At 39.7% G+C, this 22,338-nt stretch overlaps 1 protein-coding gene across 2 annotated transcripts in view; it reads right to left on the bottom strand.

Annotated features, from left to right (window-relative positions):
* trappc9 (trafficking protein particle complex subunit 9) overlaps positions 1-22,338 on the bottom strand; it is a 211,615-nt gene that overhangs the window by 126,149 nt on the left and 63,128 nt on the right. For both annotated transcript variants that reach the window (XM_065948209.1, XM_065948210.1), the window contains one exon: positions 12,450-12,602. In XM_065948209.1, the coding sequence (XP_065804281.1) occupies positions 12,450-12,602 (153 nt within the window). The remainder of the gene's footprint in view (positions 1-12,449; positions 12,603-22,338) is intronic.

The raw sequence follows: 22,338 nt of genomic DNA, 5'->3' as shown, positions 1-22,338 counted from the left end.
TGATGCCGAATGAGCTGAAATTATAGCCCTGAAATTTATCCTACACTCAGTGATCTATAACAGGCTGTTTCTGGTTTTCTTTCATCCTGACGATGCATTGCAATGTAGGGTATTGATTATGTTTGTGGGACTGTCTCTGATACAGAAACTCAGATATATATTAATCTTATATGAATACCAGTTTTGAATACAGTGTTGTAATTATTAGGGCTCGACCGTTATGGGATTTTTTTGGGGACGATACCGATATCGATATTGGGGTGGGACCTGCATCGCCGCTTGACACTCTATAGGGTGATACCGCTTTTTGTAATCCATTTAGCGCCCTCTGCTGGTGAAAACGAACGGCTAGTGTAATACAATGAAACTCAAAGAAATTGCGATTAAAATCAGCCAGTACAGATAGTCACTGGATATGCTGATATCGACCAAAATTATCGGCTGGCCGATCAATCGGTCGGGCTCTAGTAATTATATCAGTGTACTTTGTCTAACTATACTGTGGTCAATTTGGCTTGTTGAAAAGCAAATAACATTTTGTTTATTATTAATTAAAAAAAGAACATCTGAGATCAGAGCTACTTTATGCATGCATCTGTAATCAAAGGCTGCTAATAAGTATGTGAAGAATACATATAAAAGTTTTTTTTTTATGCACGACCTTGTGAGAAGCAGTGTGGACACGGGAGCAGCTGCACTATCAGCATCTGTGTAAGCCACAACCACAGGGGCTGCTGCTTTCAACCCACACAGACGATACTCAAAAATGACGCCCAGAGCCCACCCTCTGACGTCAAAGGGATCATATCGCTATCTGACGTCAGCCGAATGCAAAGCCCTGCAATTTTTTTCCCCCTAAGAGAGGGGAAATTACAAGCCTCTGCAGCGGCTCGGCAATTGGGTTCACATCAGACAGATAGACATATTGGCACACAGACGATCACACTGTGTAACAACCACATGCAAGATTGGGAAAATCGAACGACAGTGGGAGAGGAATTTATTTTTGAAAAAGAAAAGGTGTGCCAGCAAACTAGTACGTTTAGAATTAATTGCAGAGATTCAATTATGCTCTCTAAATGTGGATAATGTTGATTTTACCATGACATCAGGTAAACAAGGAGGAATAACTGAGTTAGTCTTAAAAGCAAAGAGCAGGAACAACAAATGAATACAAAATAAATGATGAAATGAAGTCAAGCGTCCAGTCCAGTCCAGGGTGTACCCTGTCTCTCGCCCAATGACAGCTGGGATCGGCTCAAGCCCCCCGCGACCCCGAACGGGACAAGCGGTTTAAGATCATGGATGGAGTAAAGCTAAGGCTCTATAGCCTTTCCCTTCACTTCTGTTTAAATTCCTAAATTTCTAGAATTATGAAAACCAAGAACAAAACATAAACTTGCAGATGTTTTCAGACAATTCATTTCAGAGTAGTTTCTGTGCTAACTGGGTACCCTCCAATGATTAAAAACCTAAGATGTTTTTTTAGTGGCTTATCCCAGCTCTGACAGTATAGCAACCTCTTTAAATCAACAATAACAAGATGGAGGAAGCTGTGGTTGGAGCTGTGAGTATGTTCTTAGACTAACATTAATTATGACAATACAAATGAGTGGAATAATTCAAGACTGCACTCTTGATCTGTTTTAAACGCTGAGGCCTTGGGCTGAATGGGTACATAAACTGGTACACATTTTACACAGTAGACTTTCGCTAATGATTAACCACTTAATATCCAAAGTCTTTGAGACTTTGGAAATGCTCACTTGATGTTGAGTTCCAAAATGTTTTGCTACAATTTAAAATTCAGCAATTAGCATGCACATGCAACATTAGCTAAGATGTCTCTTTTGGTTTTCAAAGCAATGAAAGCACTGCTTAATGGCGGCTCTTTATCGTTAGCTTGAGCAATTTCCTGAAAGAAACATAACCGTCTCTGCTCAGTGCCGTGGAAAATAGCTAATAGATGGGCCACACTTCACTCCCACGGCAAAAAATTGACAACTGCAGCCAACCCTGAACACAAAACACCATCAAGGAGTTTTTAACAATGCTTATGTTGTTGTAAAAAGCTGCGTGACAATTATTTTGATATGTTTGAAGAATCCATCAATGTCTGGATGCATCGATCCACTTTTTTTCAGTTTTGATCCAATCCAAAAACATCTGTACAGATATCGATCCTGATTCCAATATTTATTTTGCTCTTAATTAATAGTGTTATTGTTGTTGTTGGTATTAAGTGTAAGCCAACATAAAGATGTAGTAAACAGTAAATTGTATTTCTTATGTAGAGATAAATGTAAAACTGCTTTCAAATGAAATATTTTAAACTGAAGTGCAAGAATCTCACTTTTTAAAATCAGAATCACCATCTCGTCTGAACGTCGTCATTAAGACAATTTGTGGACACTTCTTGTAGTCTGAATTTCTTCAAAGCAAGACTGTGTGAGCTGAGAATGTTTAAAACGCCCAACGATCTTTCTTGATCTGTGATTTGGATCCGCGCTGTAAGTCTTGATATCAGAGATGTAAATTATGTCAATATCGGACCTGATACCGATGTTTGGTCGGATCAGTCCCATCTCTAGAAACAACCACTGCCTTTTTACAACATTTGTTTAGTTTAAAAAAAAATGAAACAACAACTCCTTAAAATTCTGAGGTGCTTATATTTATGCAAACTAGACTCTAGAGCTATTGATGATTCGAAAAATCTCATGGCTTTTATCATATTCTGCTCAGTACTCTTAATATTCACCTCAGATCCACTTCAGGGAAACTTTTTCACGTTGATTGAGAGTGTAATGTGAGTTTCACCGTTTAAAACAAAGCTTCCTCCCTTGAATGGAGCAAGAGAGGACAACTCGAAAAGAAACAGCACTGGCGTCTGTGTCATGGGAAACTCCAGAGCGCACGTGGACGAAGTAATGAGCTGCGGAAAGCTCCAGAATGATTTAACCCCCGGTTGGCTGGTGATGTTAATAATATTAATGTTAAAATAATGTCAACAGTCTTTATTTACAGATCATTTATTTCTAAGTCATACGTACGTGGAATTGTCATGATCACAAGTAACGTTTGTGCATGACATGTCTTATAAATACAGCGGCACAGTTATCACCTAAAGTCTCAACAGACGGTGATCTTTCCATGCTAACAGCACGTGGCTGGTGGCGCTGCTGTGTGTGAATTAGATGCTTTTAGCAATGAGGCGGATTTGCATAGAAAGGGCCCAATTTCACTCAAAATGAATGCATAATGGCTCATTTAAATATGCACAGACAGCAATGGCACACAGAGACACAGTTTGCTCTTCAACAGGGTTGCAGTTAACCCTTTGTGTGTGTATTGTAAATTACACATTGCCTTTTTAAGACATCTGCACACAGGTTTAGCGGGCGCAAAAGCTGTGCGATTCCATTTTTTTTTGGATCAGTCTCTCAGTTTAGAGGTGCCGTAATTGCCTGATAACTGCTCTCGCAATCATGCTGTCGAACAGGTAGGAAATGCATCTGGTCAGGGACTAGGGTTGCCAGAGTGGTCAAGAACAAAACTACAGAAAATGCTAAAGACTTTTGTAAGTGGCATCCTTCGTTATGGATACACAGTCTGTCCCTGGAGATACAAATGAGTCGCCGTGTCCCGTGGTATAGAGTATGTGTGAGTAATGGGTGGGGTGATTGACGATGGCAGTGCTCACAATCATCCCCTCCTTTGCCTCCTCCTTCCAATCAGTTTCTGTCTAGTTTTCTGTCTAACGGCTTCTGGGAGAGCCAGATGAATTCAGCCTTTGAATCTGTGTCCAGCTTGTTGCCTCAGTTAAGAGAACAGAGAACAGCGATCAGCGAACGTTAGGAGCATCATGTCTGGAATAACTTCATCATAATTAGCTCAGAACTCGTATTTTTAAACGGCACTGTTGATGTCTTGTGCGTCAAATCAGCACGAATCTACAAGCCTTTATCCTGGAAGATAAATATATCTAATAAATATGGAAATAAGGTTTGTATACAGGGTAAACACTAAAAACTCCATTCAATATCCGGCTAAAGGAAGAGATCGTGTTGATGGAAATTACAGATCAAACACCAAAGACTGCTTGACCTGAGCCTCCAGGAGCCTTATCAACTAAATATGGACAATCTAATTTAATGTACTCTACCTTTGTGTTGTATCTGGACATCAAATACACCATTAATCCAGCTCAAACAACGACAAAAAGCTAATTAAATGACAGTGCAAACATGCAGAGCCTCGTGTAAAACCATACTGGTATCCCACGCTGACACGCGGCACTAAAACTGTACAGTGTGACCATCGTTATGCCGCTGTCAGTTTTACAGAGAGGGGGAGTGGAAACATGAAAAACAGAGATCTGAAAAAAAATACAAAGATCTCTGAACAAATCATTACCTTCATTACAGAAAGACATTCCAGTTGGTTTGGACGCTCCATTTAAGTCAGAGGGAAATCATCTATGAATAACTGCTATGTTTAAACAGCAGTAAAACATCTCCGACATGCAGAGATTAACAGTGGGCGACTGTGATATGAGGCAGCTATACAACAGCTGTTTAAACAAATGTACTTTTTTTACTTTGACTTTAATTTGAATACATATTTTAGAGCTTCTTGTCTAAGACAATTTCCAGCACCTATAGTGTGTGATAATTGTGTTTGTGACTTCTCTTGCCAACAAGATCACTTCTTAAACAGCGCCTCCATTTCTGTGGTGTTTTCTTTGATTTTCTGTACATTTGGTTTATGTTTCTGTGGGTTTCCCTCTTATCTCGGTCTGCTCAGCCCTTGAAGCAATTACTGCTAACAAAACAACTCAGATATCCTTCTACAGATTTACGATAAAGTGGTACAAACCTGAACAGGAAGACTGTTTCGTTCACTGATAAAGACAATCTCTATTGTGGTACCTCACGCTAACAAATGCAAGTGTGAACCGATGAACTCCAGACGGGGTTTCGTGCAACTTTGTTAACACTTATTCTCTTACACTATAAGTGTTTATTTGATTTTGATTTGTGTATGTGTTAGCTGCAAACCTGGGTTGCTATTACTTCAGGTTAGGGAATGCATCAGAAGAAAAATACAAATTACTTCGGTTCTTAAGTTACTGCGGTAACAGGTAGTAAAAAACATTATGATGAAATGGGAGACTTTCACGGGTTTAACAATGAAGTGTGACTGATATGTTGGTCAGCCATATGAGCAGCCGATAAAGGACTTTTACAGATATAACTTTACTGTATAGAGAGTCATAAATAAGCCTACATTAACCCAGAACTTCCACCAGATACTTGAGCATTGTGTGTCTTCTCTGGTCCGCCACGGCTCCGTGCACCCTCGTCCATCCACAGCCACAGGCCGCGTTCTCAGCGCGCAGCACGGAGAGCACAGCCGGACAGCTGGAGTGCCGAGACAAAGGAATTCCTGCGGTCATTTTACAGATTCACTCGCGACGCAAGATAATTCAATGTATGTATAAAACTATAAAAACCTTGTAAACACCTACACAAACACACATACAGTCATTTTTTCTGAACCGTCAAAATGAAGTGTTTTATTCTGAAAATAAACCTGATGTTTTAATGTTGTACTGGTGTCTGACTTCCCGTCCCGATTTTTCTTTTCAGTGCTAAATTGATGCGCCGTGCTCCAAGAATAGAAGCCTTGTGAATCTGCTACCGAGGGCTCTGTTGAATAAAGTGAAAACCTATCAGAGCCGCTGCCGGAACGAAGCGGAGACGGACCGAACACACATCTGGTGGAAGTTGCCCGTTAGCTATGTACAGCACAACCAACTCAACAAACACATGTTGTGATTAAATGGCAATTAAAGGGTTGAAATAAACAAGCATCAAACAACTTTTTTATGGAGTAAGGCTTGACTATTTGTGATAAAATTAGAGTGTGTCAGGGGTATGTTAACACTGATAGGAAGATTCAATAGAGCTAAATGCTTTTCCTCCCTCTTTATTTCAGATCTTGATGTGAAGAGCTGCTCCATAAAACTTGATCATTTGATATGGTTGAAAAGACCATGAGTCAATTTGCCTTTGCCCGTCAAATATCAGAGATTTGTTTGTGAGATGCATCATTATACACAGAGCAATGCAGGAGCAATAGCATGACAGGCTGCATATAATTAAATTCCTTTAAATAACCGATTCAATCATTTCCAGAGACATCCTCCTTCCCACAACCATCTGACCAGGACAGTTAAAAGTAAAAACACCAGTTTAAAATTAAAGCCAGGTTTATCCAATACAACATACAGGAAAAGGCCACAAGCTTTGATACCGCTTACATTGATCTGTTTTTTAGTTTGGATGGAGCCAAGTTATCTACAATGGTCCCACCCTATGAAAAAGACAATAACAGAATAAAATAGTTTTACCTTAAAATCAGTGTTTCTCTGACACTCTTTGGTGGCACTTCAGGGAGTGTGAGCTGAGCTGTAACTAAGTCAGTAAATGAAATCTTGCATCATGATATGGATCCAAAAAAACAAAAGGGTGATGAGACATTAAAGACTAAAAAGTTGAGCGTTATATAGTTGAATGTCTGGCCAGCATGTAGCATTAATGAAACACGCTGATGGGGCGCAGGAGGGCTGGCCGTTAGGTCGCGCCGCATATGGAGGCTATAGTCGTACACGAGGGGTGGCCCGTGTTCCTTTTAGGTATAATATGGTTATTATATAGGTAAGTAAATAACCAAATCAGATTCAACTGAACACGTCATGACTCGGGTAGAGCCTAACTAAAGGGTTTCTTATGGGTTAGGGTTATGCGTCCCACTACTTTAAAGACAAACACTAACTTAATGTAGTGGGAAGCACTATCATTAGGTAGAATACCATTGGAACATGATAAAGTCTGTTGTATATTGGGGCCCATTAATCCAGATTGATGATATCACAGCCATTTAAAATATGGTGTAGGCTCTGTGACATCACCATCGGTTTCTGAAGAGGCGTAATGAAGCCCAACGATGGCGGTCGCCATATCCGAAATGTTATCTCAACAGAACTTTTGATAAATCTGGAAGCAGTCCAAGCCTCCTGGGTAAAAGTAAAAATGCACCCAGTAATCAGTCAACCCAGCCAACCACATGGTTATGCATATCTATAAATAACTCTTGAATGACTATTAAAAAAAATCACCGCCTGTACAGTGTGTAACCATAAAGAAATCCGCTGTCAATACCAATTTAGATTTTTTTGAACCAGGTTTTAAACATGTTTATTTCTGCTGTGAAAATGGTCATATGGGACATAATGGGGATTCCTTGGCTTTTGCGGCCAGCCTCAAGTTTACACTCAAGGGAATGCAGTTTTTTTGCACTTCTACACTGGCTTCATTTTTGAACACCAGAGGATGCCGCTTGACCTGAAGTCAAGTTCATTTGTCGTGGTATGAATCAGACTACAAATAAGGGACAAACTCTTCCAGGGACAAATCAATGAGACTCTGTTTTGAATGTCCCCTCTTCACTGTTCTCTGTGGCCTTGTCTGTTTTGCCTCTTCTGCCTCAGCTGAAACACAAAGGACATTGAGTACAGCACCTCCAGGCATCACCACAGTTGATGCTGATGGATTGACCTTCTCCACAGTGTGCTTATAAGTGCAGCCTGTACAATAAATAGCACATAATTACAGAAAAATTCCACTAATAATCCATTAATGTCAACAATATGTCAGGAGTGAATCAGGTACAGACTAATTTCCACCTTCAGTACAGCTTGACAGACAGTAAAAGCTAAACTTCATTCATTCGAAGGCTGCCAGACATCTGAGATTATAGTTAGATTTAATATGGAGAAGTGCTGATGTTAACACAATGTACCAGCAGCACACATCTGAAAGAATCTGACACACACTCCTCGGACTGTGAGCTATCATCTATCTGCAGGCTATGGAGCTAGAAGAAAAAAATAAGGTGTGAAATAGACACAGAGGGACAGAATAGAGTGTGCATGTGGACCTTTTCACCTCCGCAAAGTGGAAAAATTCATTTCCACGCATTCACATTCATATTTATCCACATCTTCACAACCAATTTCAGATTTTCCATGTAAGAGTGGGAGCTACTGATATGCTATTTTAATTCAGTACTGATTATGTTGACCTACCCAGGGCAACCAAGGACAAAGAATATTTATAACGCCAACAGATTAAATTAAAAAAAGTTAGAAACAATGGGAACAAATCATCCAAACTAAAAAATATTTAATTAAAGTTATATTTGTTGTTATGAATGTTGTTATCAAATAGGATAGCAGCAACAAGTGGCCATTCGACTTCAGGATGCAATGCTGTTGTATGATGGCTTAGCATACAAATAGACAAAGAGGAATCCTGTAGCCTGGCTTTGTCCATTGTTTAACAAAAACGCCAATTGATGGTTTTGCGAGACCAACAGCCATCTCTTATCGTTAACTTCCAAAACTGGACCAAGGTGTGACTATTGTGCATATATACATCCTTTAAGCTGGCGGCACAGACAGAAAGAGGGCTAATTCAAGGTCTGTGTAATTGATGTAGACAGCAGAACCTGACTGGGGGGAAAGAGGAAGAAGATAGCCACTGACAAACAGTGACCATAGATGACTGTGAGATAGAAGGACAACAAGGTCTAAGAGGTCATTTTGCTGTGCCACATCACAGTGAGGGTAAAGGACCATAACCTTTTTCATTTTTTAAAGAAATGTAACTGCTTAATGCACATGCTATAATACAAACCTGACAACGTTGCTTCTGTGGTGAACATCTCACCTACATCTCTTTTACTTCTAAACACAAGCATACTGTCTTTACAAATCACACCCTTGGGCAGCAGTACACCAGTATTGTGTGTTTCAGGGTTTGTTTTAGCATATTATACAGCCTACTTTAAGGTTTCAATGTGTGAACAGTGAGCCACTCGTCCATTAAAAGCAAGATTGGTGGTTTCTAATCTCCAGGTATCAAACTGTCTTTGAGCAACACCAAAAGCCTTTCATTGTAGTTCAAAGCAGTTGGCACTTTTGTGTTCATGAATCTTTGAGCGATAGGTTGTAAACCACCTTGGATGAAAGCGTCCATTTACCAGTGACATTGTGACGCTGTGGAGAAATTCACCAATTGTAAGTCAGTGGCAAAAAAAAGGAACTAGAACTTAAAGGAAGAATGTGCAATATTTTACACATTAACACAGCAGAAATCAAGTAAATCCTCTGTAAATGTCTCTCTGAGTCCTGACTGTCTACAATGAGTGAGAAGCGTGAGTCCCTACAGCTGTACTGTTGTCGGAGCTGTGTTTACATCATGTTGACATGGACAGGACGGCCTTGTGTTTGAAGCTGTTTTAGTCAAGGACTAGAGAAAAGAAGAATAACATACTCCCTCCTTTTTTGGATGTCATGTACGTGTCTTTATATAGCGGTCATTTCATGTCAATTAATGTTCAACATGAAGCTACGAGCGAACCAAAGTGCAGCCTGCTAACACAACAATGCAGGACACAGGCAACCGCAGCTCGAGCAAAGGACGGTATGTCCGCTGCTTGCGCTTAAAAGTGTTTAATTATGGTGCGTTCTAATTGATAGCTCCATTGTGTGATCGCGAGTGGAGAGGGGTTGGAGGTGTGCCGCTGGAGGAGAGCGGAGGCTTCAGTACAGCAGGGGTTTGGCCAAACAGCAATTTGTTTTGGTTTAATGCCGGTGCTCAAGGGTGACATCTACTGGATCAAAGAAAATGCACATTCTTCCTTCAACATTTTCATTCCTCCACTTAGCTGTGACAGAAGCAATGAGTTGTCATAAAAATATATTGTCTGCATTGATAAAAGGTAATGATTAATGTCTTTTTTTAAAGGGTATTGAATGCTGTGAAGAAACTGTCAAAGCGAACAATGACGTGCGTCATTCTTCAGCATTTGTTTGTGGGTTTAAGATTTGTGCTTTTTGCATTATGCTTTGCTTTGTATTAAGACAACTCATTAGTGTCATTTTAGGGAATACAACAGAGCAGCATTATTGAAGGCAGACCTGCGTCAATCACTATTCCATGGTGAAATCGGTTTAATTAAATTTAAGAATTTGTTTTATTTAACTATCTTCGATTAATAATTAGTTTGAACCCATACTGAAAATACATCCCTGCAGTGTCTTTTTTCTGTTTACTATTGAGGTCTCAAATATGTGAACTCTCTAAACTGTTGCATTTACTCGTGAAATTGTAAAAGAAAAAAACATTTCTGATTGTATTGTTCAAACAAATGAGCAAACGTTTCTATATTTTTCAGCAGATGCTTCAAGATTCACCTGTCTTGAACTTTGGCGGAGCCTGTTGAACAGTTGATATACCTTACAAAAAAATAAATCCAAGTTTCAAAAGCCGCAGTTCCTCAAAGGGTCATATATAATTATTATGCAAAATTATGTGTTTGGCCGCTCAAGTGATCAGTACTGCTAGTTGTCTCAGAGGGTTCACATCAGACACTGAACCTTACAATCAGCTGTGTTTGTACAGTGTAAAACTTGTTCAGTGCTTTTCAAATGTTGATTTATTCCTGTCCCCCTTACCCTGGAGGCGTATCTGTTGTTTGATCGTCCCTACAAAGAAGACGGCTGGCTTCAGTGATGAAAATACTAGTTATTGTAAGAAACCAGGTTTGCCTTTTGCCACTTGTACTCCAACTCGAGATGTGTGAGAGAATGGCGAGTTTATTTATACAACCATTTAGAGCTTTTTGATGTCTGATAAAAAAGTCAATACTGCGGAGCGGCAGTGGTTCAGTAGGTAGAGTCGATCATCTCTCAACTGGAAGGTTGGCCGTTCGATCCCCAGCTCCTGCGGCCACATGTCCGATGTGTCCTTGAGTAAGGCACTTAACCCTGAATTGCTCCCTCTGCTCCGTCAGCGGCATTTGAATGTATATAAATGGATTAGTTACTTCTGATGGACACTTTACAGAGCGACGTCTAAGGTAAGTGTGTGAATGGATGTGAATGTGTAGGTGAGTCCTGTGGTGTAAAAGCGCTTTGAATAGTCAGAAGACTAGAAAAGCGCTATACAAGCTCAAGTCCATTTACCATTTACTAATAATTAATTATTTGAAAGCATCAGGTAGGACTAGATTAGTCAAGAATTCAGTTTAATTAGCAGCGTTGGCAGAACTTTGTAATCTTCCGGCACACAGAGCTGCATTCTGAAAAAGCAACACAATTCTCTTTCTACAAAAAGCTCACCCCCATACTCACACGTTACTTAAATGATACCATTCATGTATTTCAGTGTGAGATAGAATCAAATGTGTTTTGCATAAACGTTGTCCCTAAATGTCACCATAATAACTCAATTCTAAGCCGCTGTTTAGACAAACCGGGCCTTATCTCCTTAATTCAGGGACCCAATTATTGCTCAGCTAATTAAAACATCGAAAAAGTATCGCTTTAATGACCTCATGAGGAGAGTGTCAGTGGGGACGAGATAAACATGCAGCGTTGTATGTGTTTACTTTCTCAGCCATCTGAATCCACACGCATATACACACAAAAACATAGAAAGAGTATTCTCTGTGGTGCAGTAGAAGGTCCATATTGATCACTCATTAATATTTATCAGCACATAGAGGCTGAACAGAAGAGGTTCAACTGTCTGAAAAAGGAGGCAGAGAGGTCGGGAGCGAGACAGAAAAGAAAGGGGGCTTGAGTATTAGCAGTGAAAAAGACCGGGGAAGAAACACAATGAATAAGCTTGGAGGTAAGGGAGAAGGTCAGACTGTTTTTTTTTTTTTAAATAAAAAAACAGGAATAGGAATTAGAAGGAAGGAAACCTGACAGCCGAAATGAGGAAGCCAGAAGCTAGGTGAGAAATGGAGGTGTAGAGACCTTGAGACCTCTATCCTATTAGTGTTGAATCTTGAATAAGGAAGCCAGAATGCCAGTGAGGAAGAGAGCTCCATGTACAGCAGGGCATTAACACTCATGTCTGCACCCAATACGGACATAACTAGCCCTCGGTTAGAGGCTGTTGTGACAGTTTCACAACAATTTATCTCAAGAGAAATGAAGGACAAACATTTGCTTCTATATGAATGATGCATTAAAGTACATTGAAGTGGGTTTGTATGAGGGATTTGTCAATTTTGTCGATTTGTCTATTATTACGTTGGTTTGTTTGTTTTTTTTCGTCTTGGAAAAAAAGTACTTGTTCGAAATGAAGTCTTCAATCAATTAATGGTAAGTGTATTAGCCACTGGAGATGACAGTCAGCTCCGCCCCTTTATAGAGACTATATCTATAGCTACACAGACATGCAGATGGTACCAATTGTACCACATTATATTGGCAAATGGGCGCTGCATGCCACTGTCAAGCCCATTCATTCATTTTTTTTTCACTCCTAAAGGGTCGCACTTTCTGATTTGTTTCCATATCCACTCACCATCATTGAGATCCTGCAGCAGGCTCTCCTGACCAGAGAAGTCCAGCTTGACTTTGATGTTGATGGTGAGCGTCACAGCATGACCAGGCTTCAGAGGCAGGTGAGACAAAGCCTCGTCGAGGTCCCAGCTCAGAAACTCTCCAAACACTTTCTCTGCACACAGAAAGAAAGACATGGCAATTAAAAACAAATAGTAAGACAGAAAATAAATATGTTTTTTTTTTTTTATTCAGCTAAATGACACCGGCTGTGGAGGAAAAAAAAAGGGACTAGACTAATGTTTGTGTTAGCATATATTTTGGACAAAGGATAGAAATGTCATTGTTGTGCTTGATTGCATCCAAAGGTAAATTGTACACAAGAGCATTTAAAATTCCCTGAAAGGTGCTGGAAACTGCATTCATAGTCTGTGCAATACGCCATGGAAAAACAGGAGACAGACATCTCATTGTAAGTGCTGCAGGAAACCAGTTCTATTATCATGAGTTTCTTTCACCAATAAGCTTCCAGGGCAACAAAGCTGCTGATTGGCTCCCTATCTACGAGTCCTTTCACTGCTCGTCACTTGACCTGACTGTCTAATTTATGCCTCCAAACCCTTTTACCTGAGCCGAATGACTCAGCTGCATCCACTTCAGCCAGGAGCATGAAATGAATGAAACATCACCTGAATAAAGCATGTGTTCCGTCTATGCAGGTGAGCCGTTTTCTGCTCTTAGGGATCGCATGAACAGCGAGCAGGCTGATTTTCACAGCGGCGGAGCAGAAAGGGGAAAATGCAAGCTCACTGTTAGAACAACAGTTTACACGTCCCTGCTTGATTCATACCCAAAGCCTTCAAAATCCTCTAAGAGGCTGTGAATGTAGGGCGCATAAAATAAAGATTTTGTAAATAACGCTCCGCTTTAAATATTCATCAACTCAGAGCTCCTTGCAGTGAATTAAATTTGAAGAAAAAAAAAAAGAAGAAGAGGGGATTGAGGCAATGGGGAAATGGTGTAAAAAGAAAAGGGACTGTGGAGAAAAAAACAACTTGAATATGCAACGGCAGGCCCTGGGATTGAATAGGTAGACAGCCAAGATTGAGAATTACATTTTTATCATCCCACTATTACATATTATGGTATGATAAATGACTGTCAAGAATTCTTTCATGCCTTGTTTAAAATATTCACAAGAGACATTTCTCATCTTGAAAATACAATATGGAGAGCACATCAGCACTACTTCAGAGCGAATATGAAACACACGGTTTCAATCGTTGTCCAGAACACTCCTCTACTTTCAGAGATTCCTCCTCTATCTGTAAATCCCCGGTTTTTCTTACTGTTTCGTCTTTCTTTATCTACTTGTTGTAAATGAAGTGACCAGGTAATGCAATGGAGCTGTTAGGTTTGAATAACAGGAAACAGTCCTGACAAATTAGGACCAATCATAGGAATTAAACAAGGTTTTGTTAAACTGGTAATTGCCACATTTTAACAAATAAATACTCATTAACGATTTAGAAGCCACCAATCATCCAATTTCTCTACAAGTCAAAAAGTAATTAGGGAACAAAGAGCTCTGAGTTTTAACCAAATGAGGGAATCAATGTAGTGTCAACAGTAGGTATGGATTAGCATAAATACCAAATGTAAATATCTGACCTCTACACTTCAATGCCCTCAGAGGGGAAAATAATCAACCAACCAATCCAAAGCAGGCCATGACATGAGGAGAACAACAAGTATGGGAAGTGATAGAAGAGTCAAAATTTAGGGGTTTTGCAGTATATATGAAAAAAACAATATGGCTGATTCCTGGATTTTAATAGCCAAAGCTATGGTTTCATCGAGCAGTGACATCCAGAGTTAACAAATGAAGCTCGGTAACAAGCAGATTTTACAAACAGTTTTAGTCTCTATAGCTCAATCAATCAATCAATCAATCTTTATTTGTATAGCACCAATTCACAACAAATGTTATTTTAAGACACCATTTGTTATACAGTATAACCTACAAAGACCCAACATTAATCCATCATGAGCACTAAGTAGCATTTGGCAAACTTACAGTGGCAAACAAAAACAATTCTTTAGAGGCAGACACCTCAAGAAAACCAGACTCATGATGAACATCCATCTGTATAGCGGGAGACGCAGGAAGAAGGATAGGTACAAACAGATCATCAAGGACTACAACAATGAATACGATAGATACATAGCTGCAATAACAGTTATAATGGTAAAAGTATGTGTAGTATTTTCAGTAACAACTAAGAATGATAACAGACTGATGGGTCTAATATTAGCGTTAGCAATAATGATCAAACGAGGAGGAATGATTGTGTTAATTATAGAGATAATTATAGAGCTATTTTCAACAAACTGTACAAAGGTGATCTTTTTTTGTCACTCATCCATTTTGATTACATTAAGGCAGGGAGTTATACATTTATCTGCATAGTTGGGGACGTGCCTTGGCTGAATAACAAGCAGGCCTGTTGCTGCTGTTTGCCAGGAGGTTAAAGGCTCCTCCACCAGCTCTACAGCCTTTAACTAGATTGTTTAAAAGTTAGGAAGAATCAGCATCGCCATTCTTATGGCGCCCACCATCATTTGGCTTCAAAACGTGGATGGCGTAACTGAGACTCCATCCATGTCTATTTTTTTTAATTTTTTTTATGGAATTGTTAAAAGAGAGATATTAAGACCCATACGAATAAATCTATATTATCTGATGATATCAGTCAACTGATTCCTGCCTTACTCTGAGTTGCAAATATTCCTTTACAGAGTTGCTGATCCCCTTATGGGCCTGAAATGAGGGCTGTTGTTATATTATAAAAAAAAAATGTATTCACTTTTCAGGGAAATAAGAGCCCTACATTGCAACAAAATCCATTCATTTAAGGAGCTCAATTCAGCTAAGGATTTAAGTGGTAAATGAATGAATGTGCTGCAATGATTCAGAGATCATTCCTGAGTTGGTCCTGTCCGCAAGAAAATGTGACAAAAGTTGCATTTGTTTTGTAATTCATTGCCTGTCAGAAAACTACTGAGGGGGTTTCAAGCAACAGAGCAAGGGCCTTGGCTTACATAGCACGGGGAAATAGGGATGTTTGTTGAACTGTAACCTTAATATTGCTTCTTCCAACACTCACAGAATTGGGATAAACTTAATGCCCACAGAGAGTCACCTCTTTGTTATATTTGTTGGCTGCAGAGTTGCTTTTTCTGTTTGCTTGTTCTCCTTTTTTTAAATATTATGTTTTGGCCCGAGCTGCATGGTGGTGCAGTGGTTACTGCTCTCACCCTCATCAAGAATACCCCTGTTTGGAAAGACAAGGAGCCTTTTTGTGTGGGGTTTGCATGTTCTCCCCATGCATGTGTTGGCTCCCTAGAGGTAATCTGTTTCCTCCCACAGTCCAAAAACATGCACAGTAGGTTAACTGGTGCCTCTAAATTTCAATTTTGTTTGTCTTTACTTGTCATCCCTGTGATTGACTGGATGCCGGTCCAGGGTGTGCCCTGCCTCTTGCCCAATGACAGCTGGGATTGGCCCCAGCCAACTCTGACTCTGAATAGAATAAACAGTATAGATAATGCATGGACGGATGGATGTTTTGGTCTTTGTCTTTACTTGCTGAAAGGAGACAGAACACATGGGAAAGAAAGTGAGAATGATGTGCATGATGGCAGGGAGGTGTAGCAAGCATTCTTCTTTTTATTATGGGATACCATCTCCACTGAATAAGCCAAAAAGGAACTCAGTTTAGTAACTTTTTACATTGCCATCAGAAACTGTTCATGTTAAACTGTGAATTTGGTTTAAGTTTTTTGTAGCTGTTGAAGCTTATTTATTTGGCTTTGGCTTTTATTAGATAGGACAGCTGAAGAGAGACAAGTAATTTGGGGAAGAGAGAGAGGAGATTGTAAAATGGTAAATAGACTTGAGATTGTATAGTGTTTTTCTAGTCTCCTGATTACTCAAAGCACCTTTACACCGTAGGTCACACACATTCACACACCGATGGCAGAGGTTGCTATGTAAAGTAACCAGCAGAAGTAACTCATCCCAAATTATATATATATATATGTGCCGTCGATGAAGCAGCCGGAGCAAATCAGGGTTAAGTGTCTTGCCCATGGATACATCGGACATGTTGCTAAAGGAGCTGGGGATCGAAACCCCAAACCTTCCAGTTGAGAGACAACCGACTGAGCCACAGCCGCCCAGATGGAGATGGGGTGCACCAAATGCTCAAAGTTAGTTGCAGAATCTCTGCAAAGTTGGTTGGAGAGATTAAGTTAAACCAATGCCCAATTAAATGTTTTGAATATTGCATCAATGGTTAAAGATTCCTCTTTCCCTCACACAATACAAAATATGCATAGATGCAGTTCTATAAAAAATACAGTTGAATGATTTTGCCTGACCCTCCTCACACATTATCTGACTCCGTTATAATTGGATGCAGCAAAGACAAAGATATAATCTTGGGGTTTTTTTCATGCATCCACAAAACAGATGTCGTAATCGGAGTTGATAAGGTTTTGAAACTTATTTGAGTTTGTGCTCATCATCATGAGGAGTTTTATGATGGCCAAAACATACACCCTCATCATTAAACTAATTGTTAGTTTCAAAAATAGATAAACAGACATCAGGTGAGAAATTAGTCAATAGGACGCAAAATCACTGCAGCAATATCAATCCATTCTTATCCTTGTGTTATAGATTGCATGGTGGAAAGTGTTTGTCCTTATGAAAGAGCTGATAGGATTATATATAATAAGTCTTGTGGAGGAAAGCTGAGGTGAGAATAGATGTTTCTATCCACAGAAAGACACTAAGAGTATACCAAAAGGTCTGATGAAGGCTTGTTTTCTGCTATTAAGAGACAACTCAGTTACTATTATTTATTTTGCAATACAAAAAAAAATGATTGTGTTAAGACTGTGTATTTGTTACCTATAAAGTTTCATCAATAAATATTTAGTTTTGAAAACCCAAGCTCCTTTCTCACATGTCAAGACGGCTGTGGGTGTGCTGTGGAGGAAAGAGTAATGTGTTTGTTTTTGCCACAGATGTCTTCCTGTTGTGACTCTTTATCTTTTATTCATTGAGATCCCACAGAAAAGGTGGCCAGCTTTCAGAAAAGGCCCTCTCAGCTGTGGCCTGCCTGTCTCTAGTCAATAGCAGGGTATAATGAAGGATGCTCAGGCTCACGTGCTTAGGAGACAGGGGACATGATGACTAGTAATGGTAAGACGTGTCAACATGGTGCCGCAGGGTGACAAAACAGCTACTGTCAGTGCAGCATCAATCATCTCCTGCTTAGTGGACAAAGCTTTGCATCACGTGTTACAGTACACTCATGACAGAGGCACCCTCAGTATGAATGTTATTATGTTGCTTTTTTTAATTGATTACATTGTTAAAGTTGGTTTCTTAGAGATTCTTAAATTATAGATTAATAGAAAATGGTAAAAAAAAAAAAAAAAGAGTTGTGTAGCCCAGAAGGCTGTTCTTCCTCTGAGGCTTATCTTTCACTGGAGTTTCATTTTCTCACACCTGAACAACAAGTGTGTGGAGGACTTTGTCTGTCTCTGACACCTGAAACCTTTTACAAAAGACTCCATTAGGAAACAGGAGTCTTTTTTCAGGATGACATTCTGCAACAGCGCTGTAACAAAGCTCCACCGTCTTTACGTCTGTCTACACTCATGATTCTGCAAAACGGCGTAATATTGGTGTTCCAGTCTGTGAATTCACAGTGTGGGTAGGCAGAAGCACAGCGCATTGAGAAACAGCGGGGAGCTCCACATACACAACTCTGCTCTCCCCCACTGGCTCCAACAATCTCGCCCCTTCAACTTCAACTTCCAACCTTCAACCTTATTTTCCCCCCCGAGGTGAAATTGGTTTCACAGCCAGGTGAAAACAATATGAAAAAAAAAACATATAGAAACACAGGCACATAGACTCAGACAATAGAAACAACAAACACCATGAATTACATTAAATACATAAATACAAGAGTTCATCAGGTAACAACAGGAAACTGAGAATGTAACGCATCTGTAACACCTCTGTTACTGCCTCTAATGGAGGTACAGAGGTGGGATCACTTTCTTCCCCCATGACGCCTCAGTGACATCCATACTGTAGTGAAGGTGAAGTACAGGCAGTCTGAATAGAGCTATTGCGTCTGGGAAAAACATGTTTCGGACCACTGTTACAAACAAGGTGAAACTGAAATCTCTTGAAATCCTGGGAGTTCATTTAAAAAAAATTGCAATTATGTCCACTTGGAAGTCAGGGATAAGCCGATATCAAATTTTGAGGTCACTTTTGTTTAGGTGATATCTCAGTAATGGCAAACATTTTCTAAAATACAGTTGTTGTATTTTTTTAAACCTGCCAGGCAAAATTAAGCCATGTGTAGTCACTTAGTGTTTTTTTATTATGGCTGAGGAAAAAGCTCGAATCCCATATTCTGGAGGTCTTACTCTGGCGGCCTAAATCGAGCTAGGAAGAACCTTAAAGAGCTTGTTATTCAATATGATGAAGACTGTGAAACCTTTGGTACTACAGAGAAGAAACATATAAGCTATAATATGTCTGAGATGCAGAAAAAAAAAGTACACTTACAGGATTTCTAATTATCAGCCTCAAGAACAAACTGGAAAAAATACTTTGCACATATTGCATGTTAGTTAAATCAAAAGGAACTTCCAATGGAGTCACACAGGTCAGCATAAGACACACTGCTGTAAAAACTGCTTCGATGCCGAATAAACAAAATACCTTCAGTCTTTCTAAACATAAAAGCTTTACAGCTCTGTATTCCACCTGAATCCAAGAAACCCGGATAAAACGGCTCTACCAAAAAGGCTTTTCACATCAATAACATTTACTTAAAGGCTTTAATATGACTTTAAACAAGAAAGTAAGAGTCAGTGCAAGATAACAAGAGCTTCTCCTTCCTCTTCCTCCTCCGTAATTCAAATCCCCTCCAAACAAACACACACAACGCATTGTCATCATGCCCTTGAGATAGTACATTGTAGACTGTTTACCAGACATTTATCAAACTTGACAAAACAAACTCTTTTTCCATCAAGAGGCATTATTTTGAAGAGGTACTGTAGTGGGCACTATAAATATTGTATTAGCTGTATAGCGTGATGAAACATGTCAATGAATACTCGTGTTGGGGCGGTGGTTGGTGCACGCGCCCCATGTATGGAGGCTGTGGTCTTCCGGGAAGGCGGCACCAGGTTCAAGTCCGGCCTATCGCTCCTTTCCCGCATGTCATTCCCCACTCCCTCTCTCTGATTTCCAACTCTATCCACTGTCCTATCTCTCCATTAAAGGCACAAAAAAATATACCCTAAGATAAGACGTAAAAATGTGTCAATTAAATACTGGTAATCTTGCTGCTTTAGCTTAGCAGCTAAATATCCAACCAGCCTGCTAACTGACAATAGCAGTGCACGTCTCCCCTGTGAATGTTTGTTTGGTGGCTGTACATGGAGTGAAGTTTCCAGACAAGATGTGTTCATGTCTGCAGGGATAATAAAAGCCTTTTAAAAGAAAGGTAATGTGTTTGTTGTGTAGCATCTTTTCTTTTCTGCTGTGCCTCTGATATAGCAGTGAGATTCCTGCTCTAACAAGAATGTCTTTGTTTGGCTGCTCTCTTGAACCCCTTCAAAAAACTTGAAATATATATTTCTCCTTATGGTCTCTCCTTTTATACTCAAAGGACAAATCGAGACAGGTAATTGACAGTGCCAACAGGAATACTATAGCAGACAGAAGTCATGCATCCTAATTTTATCTAGTATTTCGAAACTCCCAAATAAGTAGTGGAGCTCACAAACCTGTTGTTATCAGGATATGAACATGGCAGATCCAAAAAAAACTGATCAAAAGCGGTCTGAAAATTGAGCCACGTGGATTATTTCCTCACCTTACCTTCCAAGGCCACTGCAGCCGTAAACAAAAGATGTCTACGCAATATAAACTACAAAAGCCTTCAAAAATGAGAGGATTTTCTGAACACAACAAAGATACTTGTCAGTTAAGGCCTGGTTTATCCCAGTCTGCTGTCAATATAAAAAATATATATAGGCTGGAAAGTTGCCAAAAAATCTGCAGCAACCACATAAAAGTGGAGCAAAACTTTGGATAAAGTCCAAAAAACAGTCATACTCGATTCTGGGTTGAGAAGTTTGACATAATGGCTGTTTGTCATTGGAAACATCATTCTTTACGACCAGGTTGACGGGTAAGTCATCAATAGTCTTTGAGGTACAAGCACATCGCTGATATTCATATGACTCGATTCAATTTTAACAGCTTTAACACCTAACACTATTCTAGATATACTTTAGTAACACAGAGAAACCCAGAACAACAACGGTGGTACACTCCAGACAGGAACTGATCTGACATTAAAATGGCCTTCAAAGGTCGCCCAGATCAGATGTGGTATACTTAATTGCTTTCAGGTTTTTTTCTTCTTCTCTGGACTATAATGAAACCTGGAGCAAAAGCGCATCAAGCGAAATGGCAGTGTATCTAAAAGGAGGCAATATTGACTGTGGTCCACACTGTGAAGTGGATATCTTCAATGTCTGAAAAGTGAAGGTAATGCAGGATTGCACTAACCTGCATACCATCGCAAAACCAAATGAAGGGCGACTTAATTGGTTGTAAACATGCTCTATAATTACACGCAGCCGACTGAACGGAAGCAGATAAGTGAACGACTGTACTTCTCACTTAATTTATTAACTCAGTAAACATTTTTCTAAAGGCTTTATGGTCTATATTGTTAGCTTTAAATGCTTAAATACAGTATGGTGTTCCTTTTTTTTTTAAATCATGGTCCAATAGACCATATTCTCATGGCGACCATGTTGCCATGACGTCACGTTCAGGGTGGGAAGCCCAAATGTTTTATCGTGTCTTAGTGTTAAGCTCTACGTTTAAGTCATGTGCCAAGCAACCGTTTTCATGTTGAAGCTTCCTGATTGATGATGGAGAACACAGACAATGGATGGTGAAAATCCAGTGCCACAACATGCCATATTTAGCTTAAAAAAAAACACCTTCCCTTCTTAGTTAACATTCACGTTTGTAAATCACGATTAAGATATGAAAGGCATTTATTAACTCTAGATAAGAGTAGAATTATTTGAGCCTGAGGTAAAACATGCTGGATTTTTTTCCCAGTTAAAACGTAACATTATAAATGTAAGATCGCCACCATCTGTCTGTACCATACTGTGAACGGTGTATTTTTGGCGCACAAAAGAACACATGAAGTGAATGTTAAAGAAAGAGTCAGTAGCTTTTTCCTAAAAAATCAAATAGAGAGCTATGCAAAAGTTATTCCGCTCAAACATCACTCATGGGCCTCCATAAATGTGTGGTGCTGGTTTGTCGATAGAAACCCTGTCCTCTGCCTGGATTTTCATGTTTTGTGTTGTTTTCGTTGACTCTGGATGTTTCTGGGCAGGGAGCTGGTGTATTACCCCCAGCCAATGACAGCAAGCGGGAGAGTTTATGTGTGGTTTTTGGAGTCAACTAAATGATAATGTAGACTGTGTGGCGACCTCACAAGTCACTGTCACAGCCTTGTTTGGTGTTCTGTTTGAAAGACAATTCAAGGAATCGACTGGTAGTTTTCCCTGTTACATTTTTGTTGTTGTCTGATTTTCATTGCTTAAAGGCAGGTTTGGTTATTTTTGAAAAGTAGCATGATTTTGAAAGTAGCATTCCCTCATTGCTCCGTCTACACCCACCCCTTCCACTCTGTGTTCTCTCAAAAACCACGCCCCTCACTTGCACAAGTGCCATTGGTCCAGAAGTGGACATCAGCTCGGAGAGAGGT

The sequence above is a fragment of the Labrus bergylta genome, chromosome 19 (assembly GCF_963930695.1).
Source record: "Labrus bergylta chromosome 19, fLabBer1.1, whole genome shotgun sequence".
NCBI lineage: Eukaryota > Metazoa > Chordata > Actinopteri > Labriformes > Labridae > Labrus > Labrus bergylta.
This window is presented reverse-complemented; position numbering and strand designations above follow the sequence as displayed.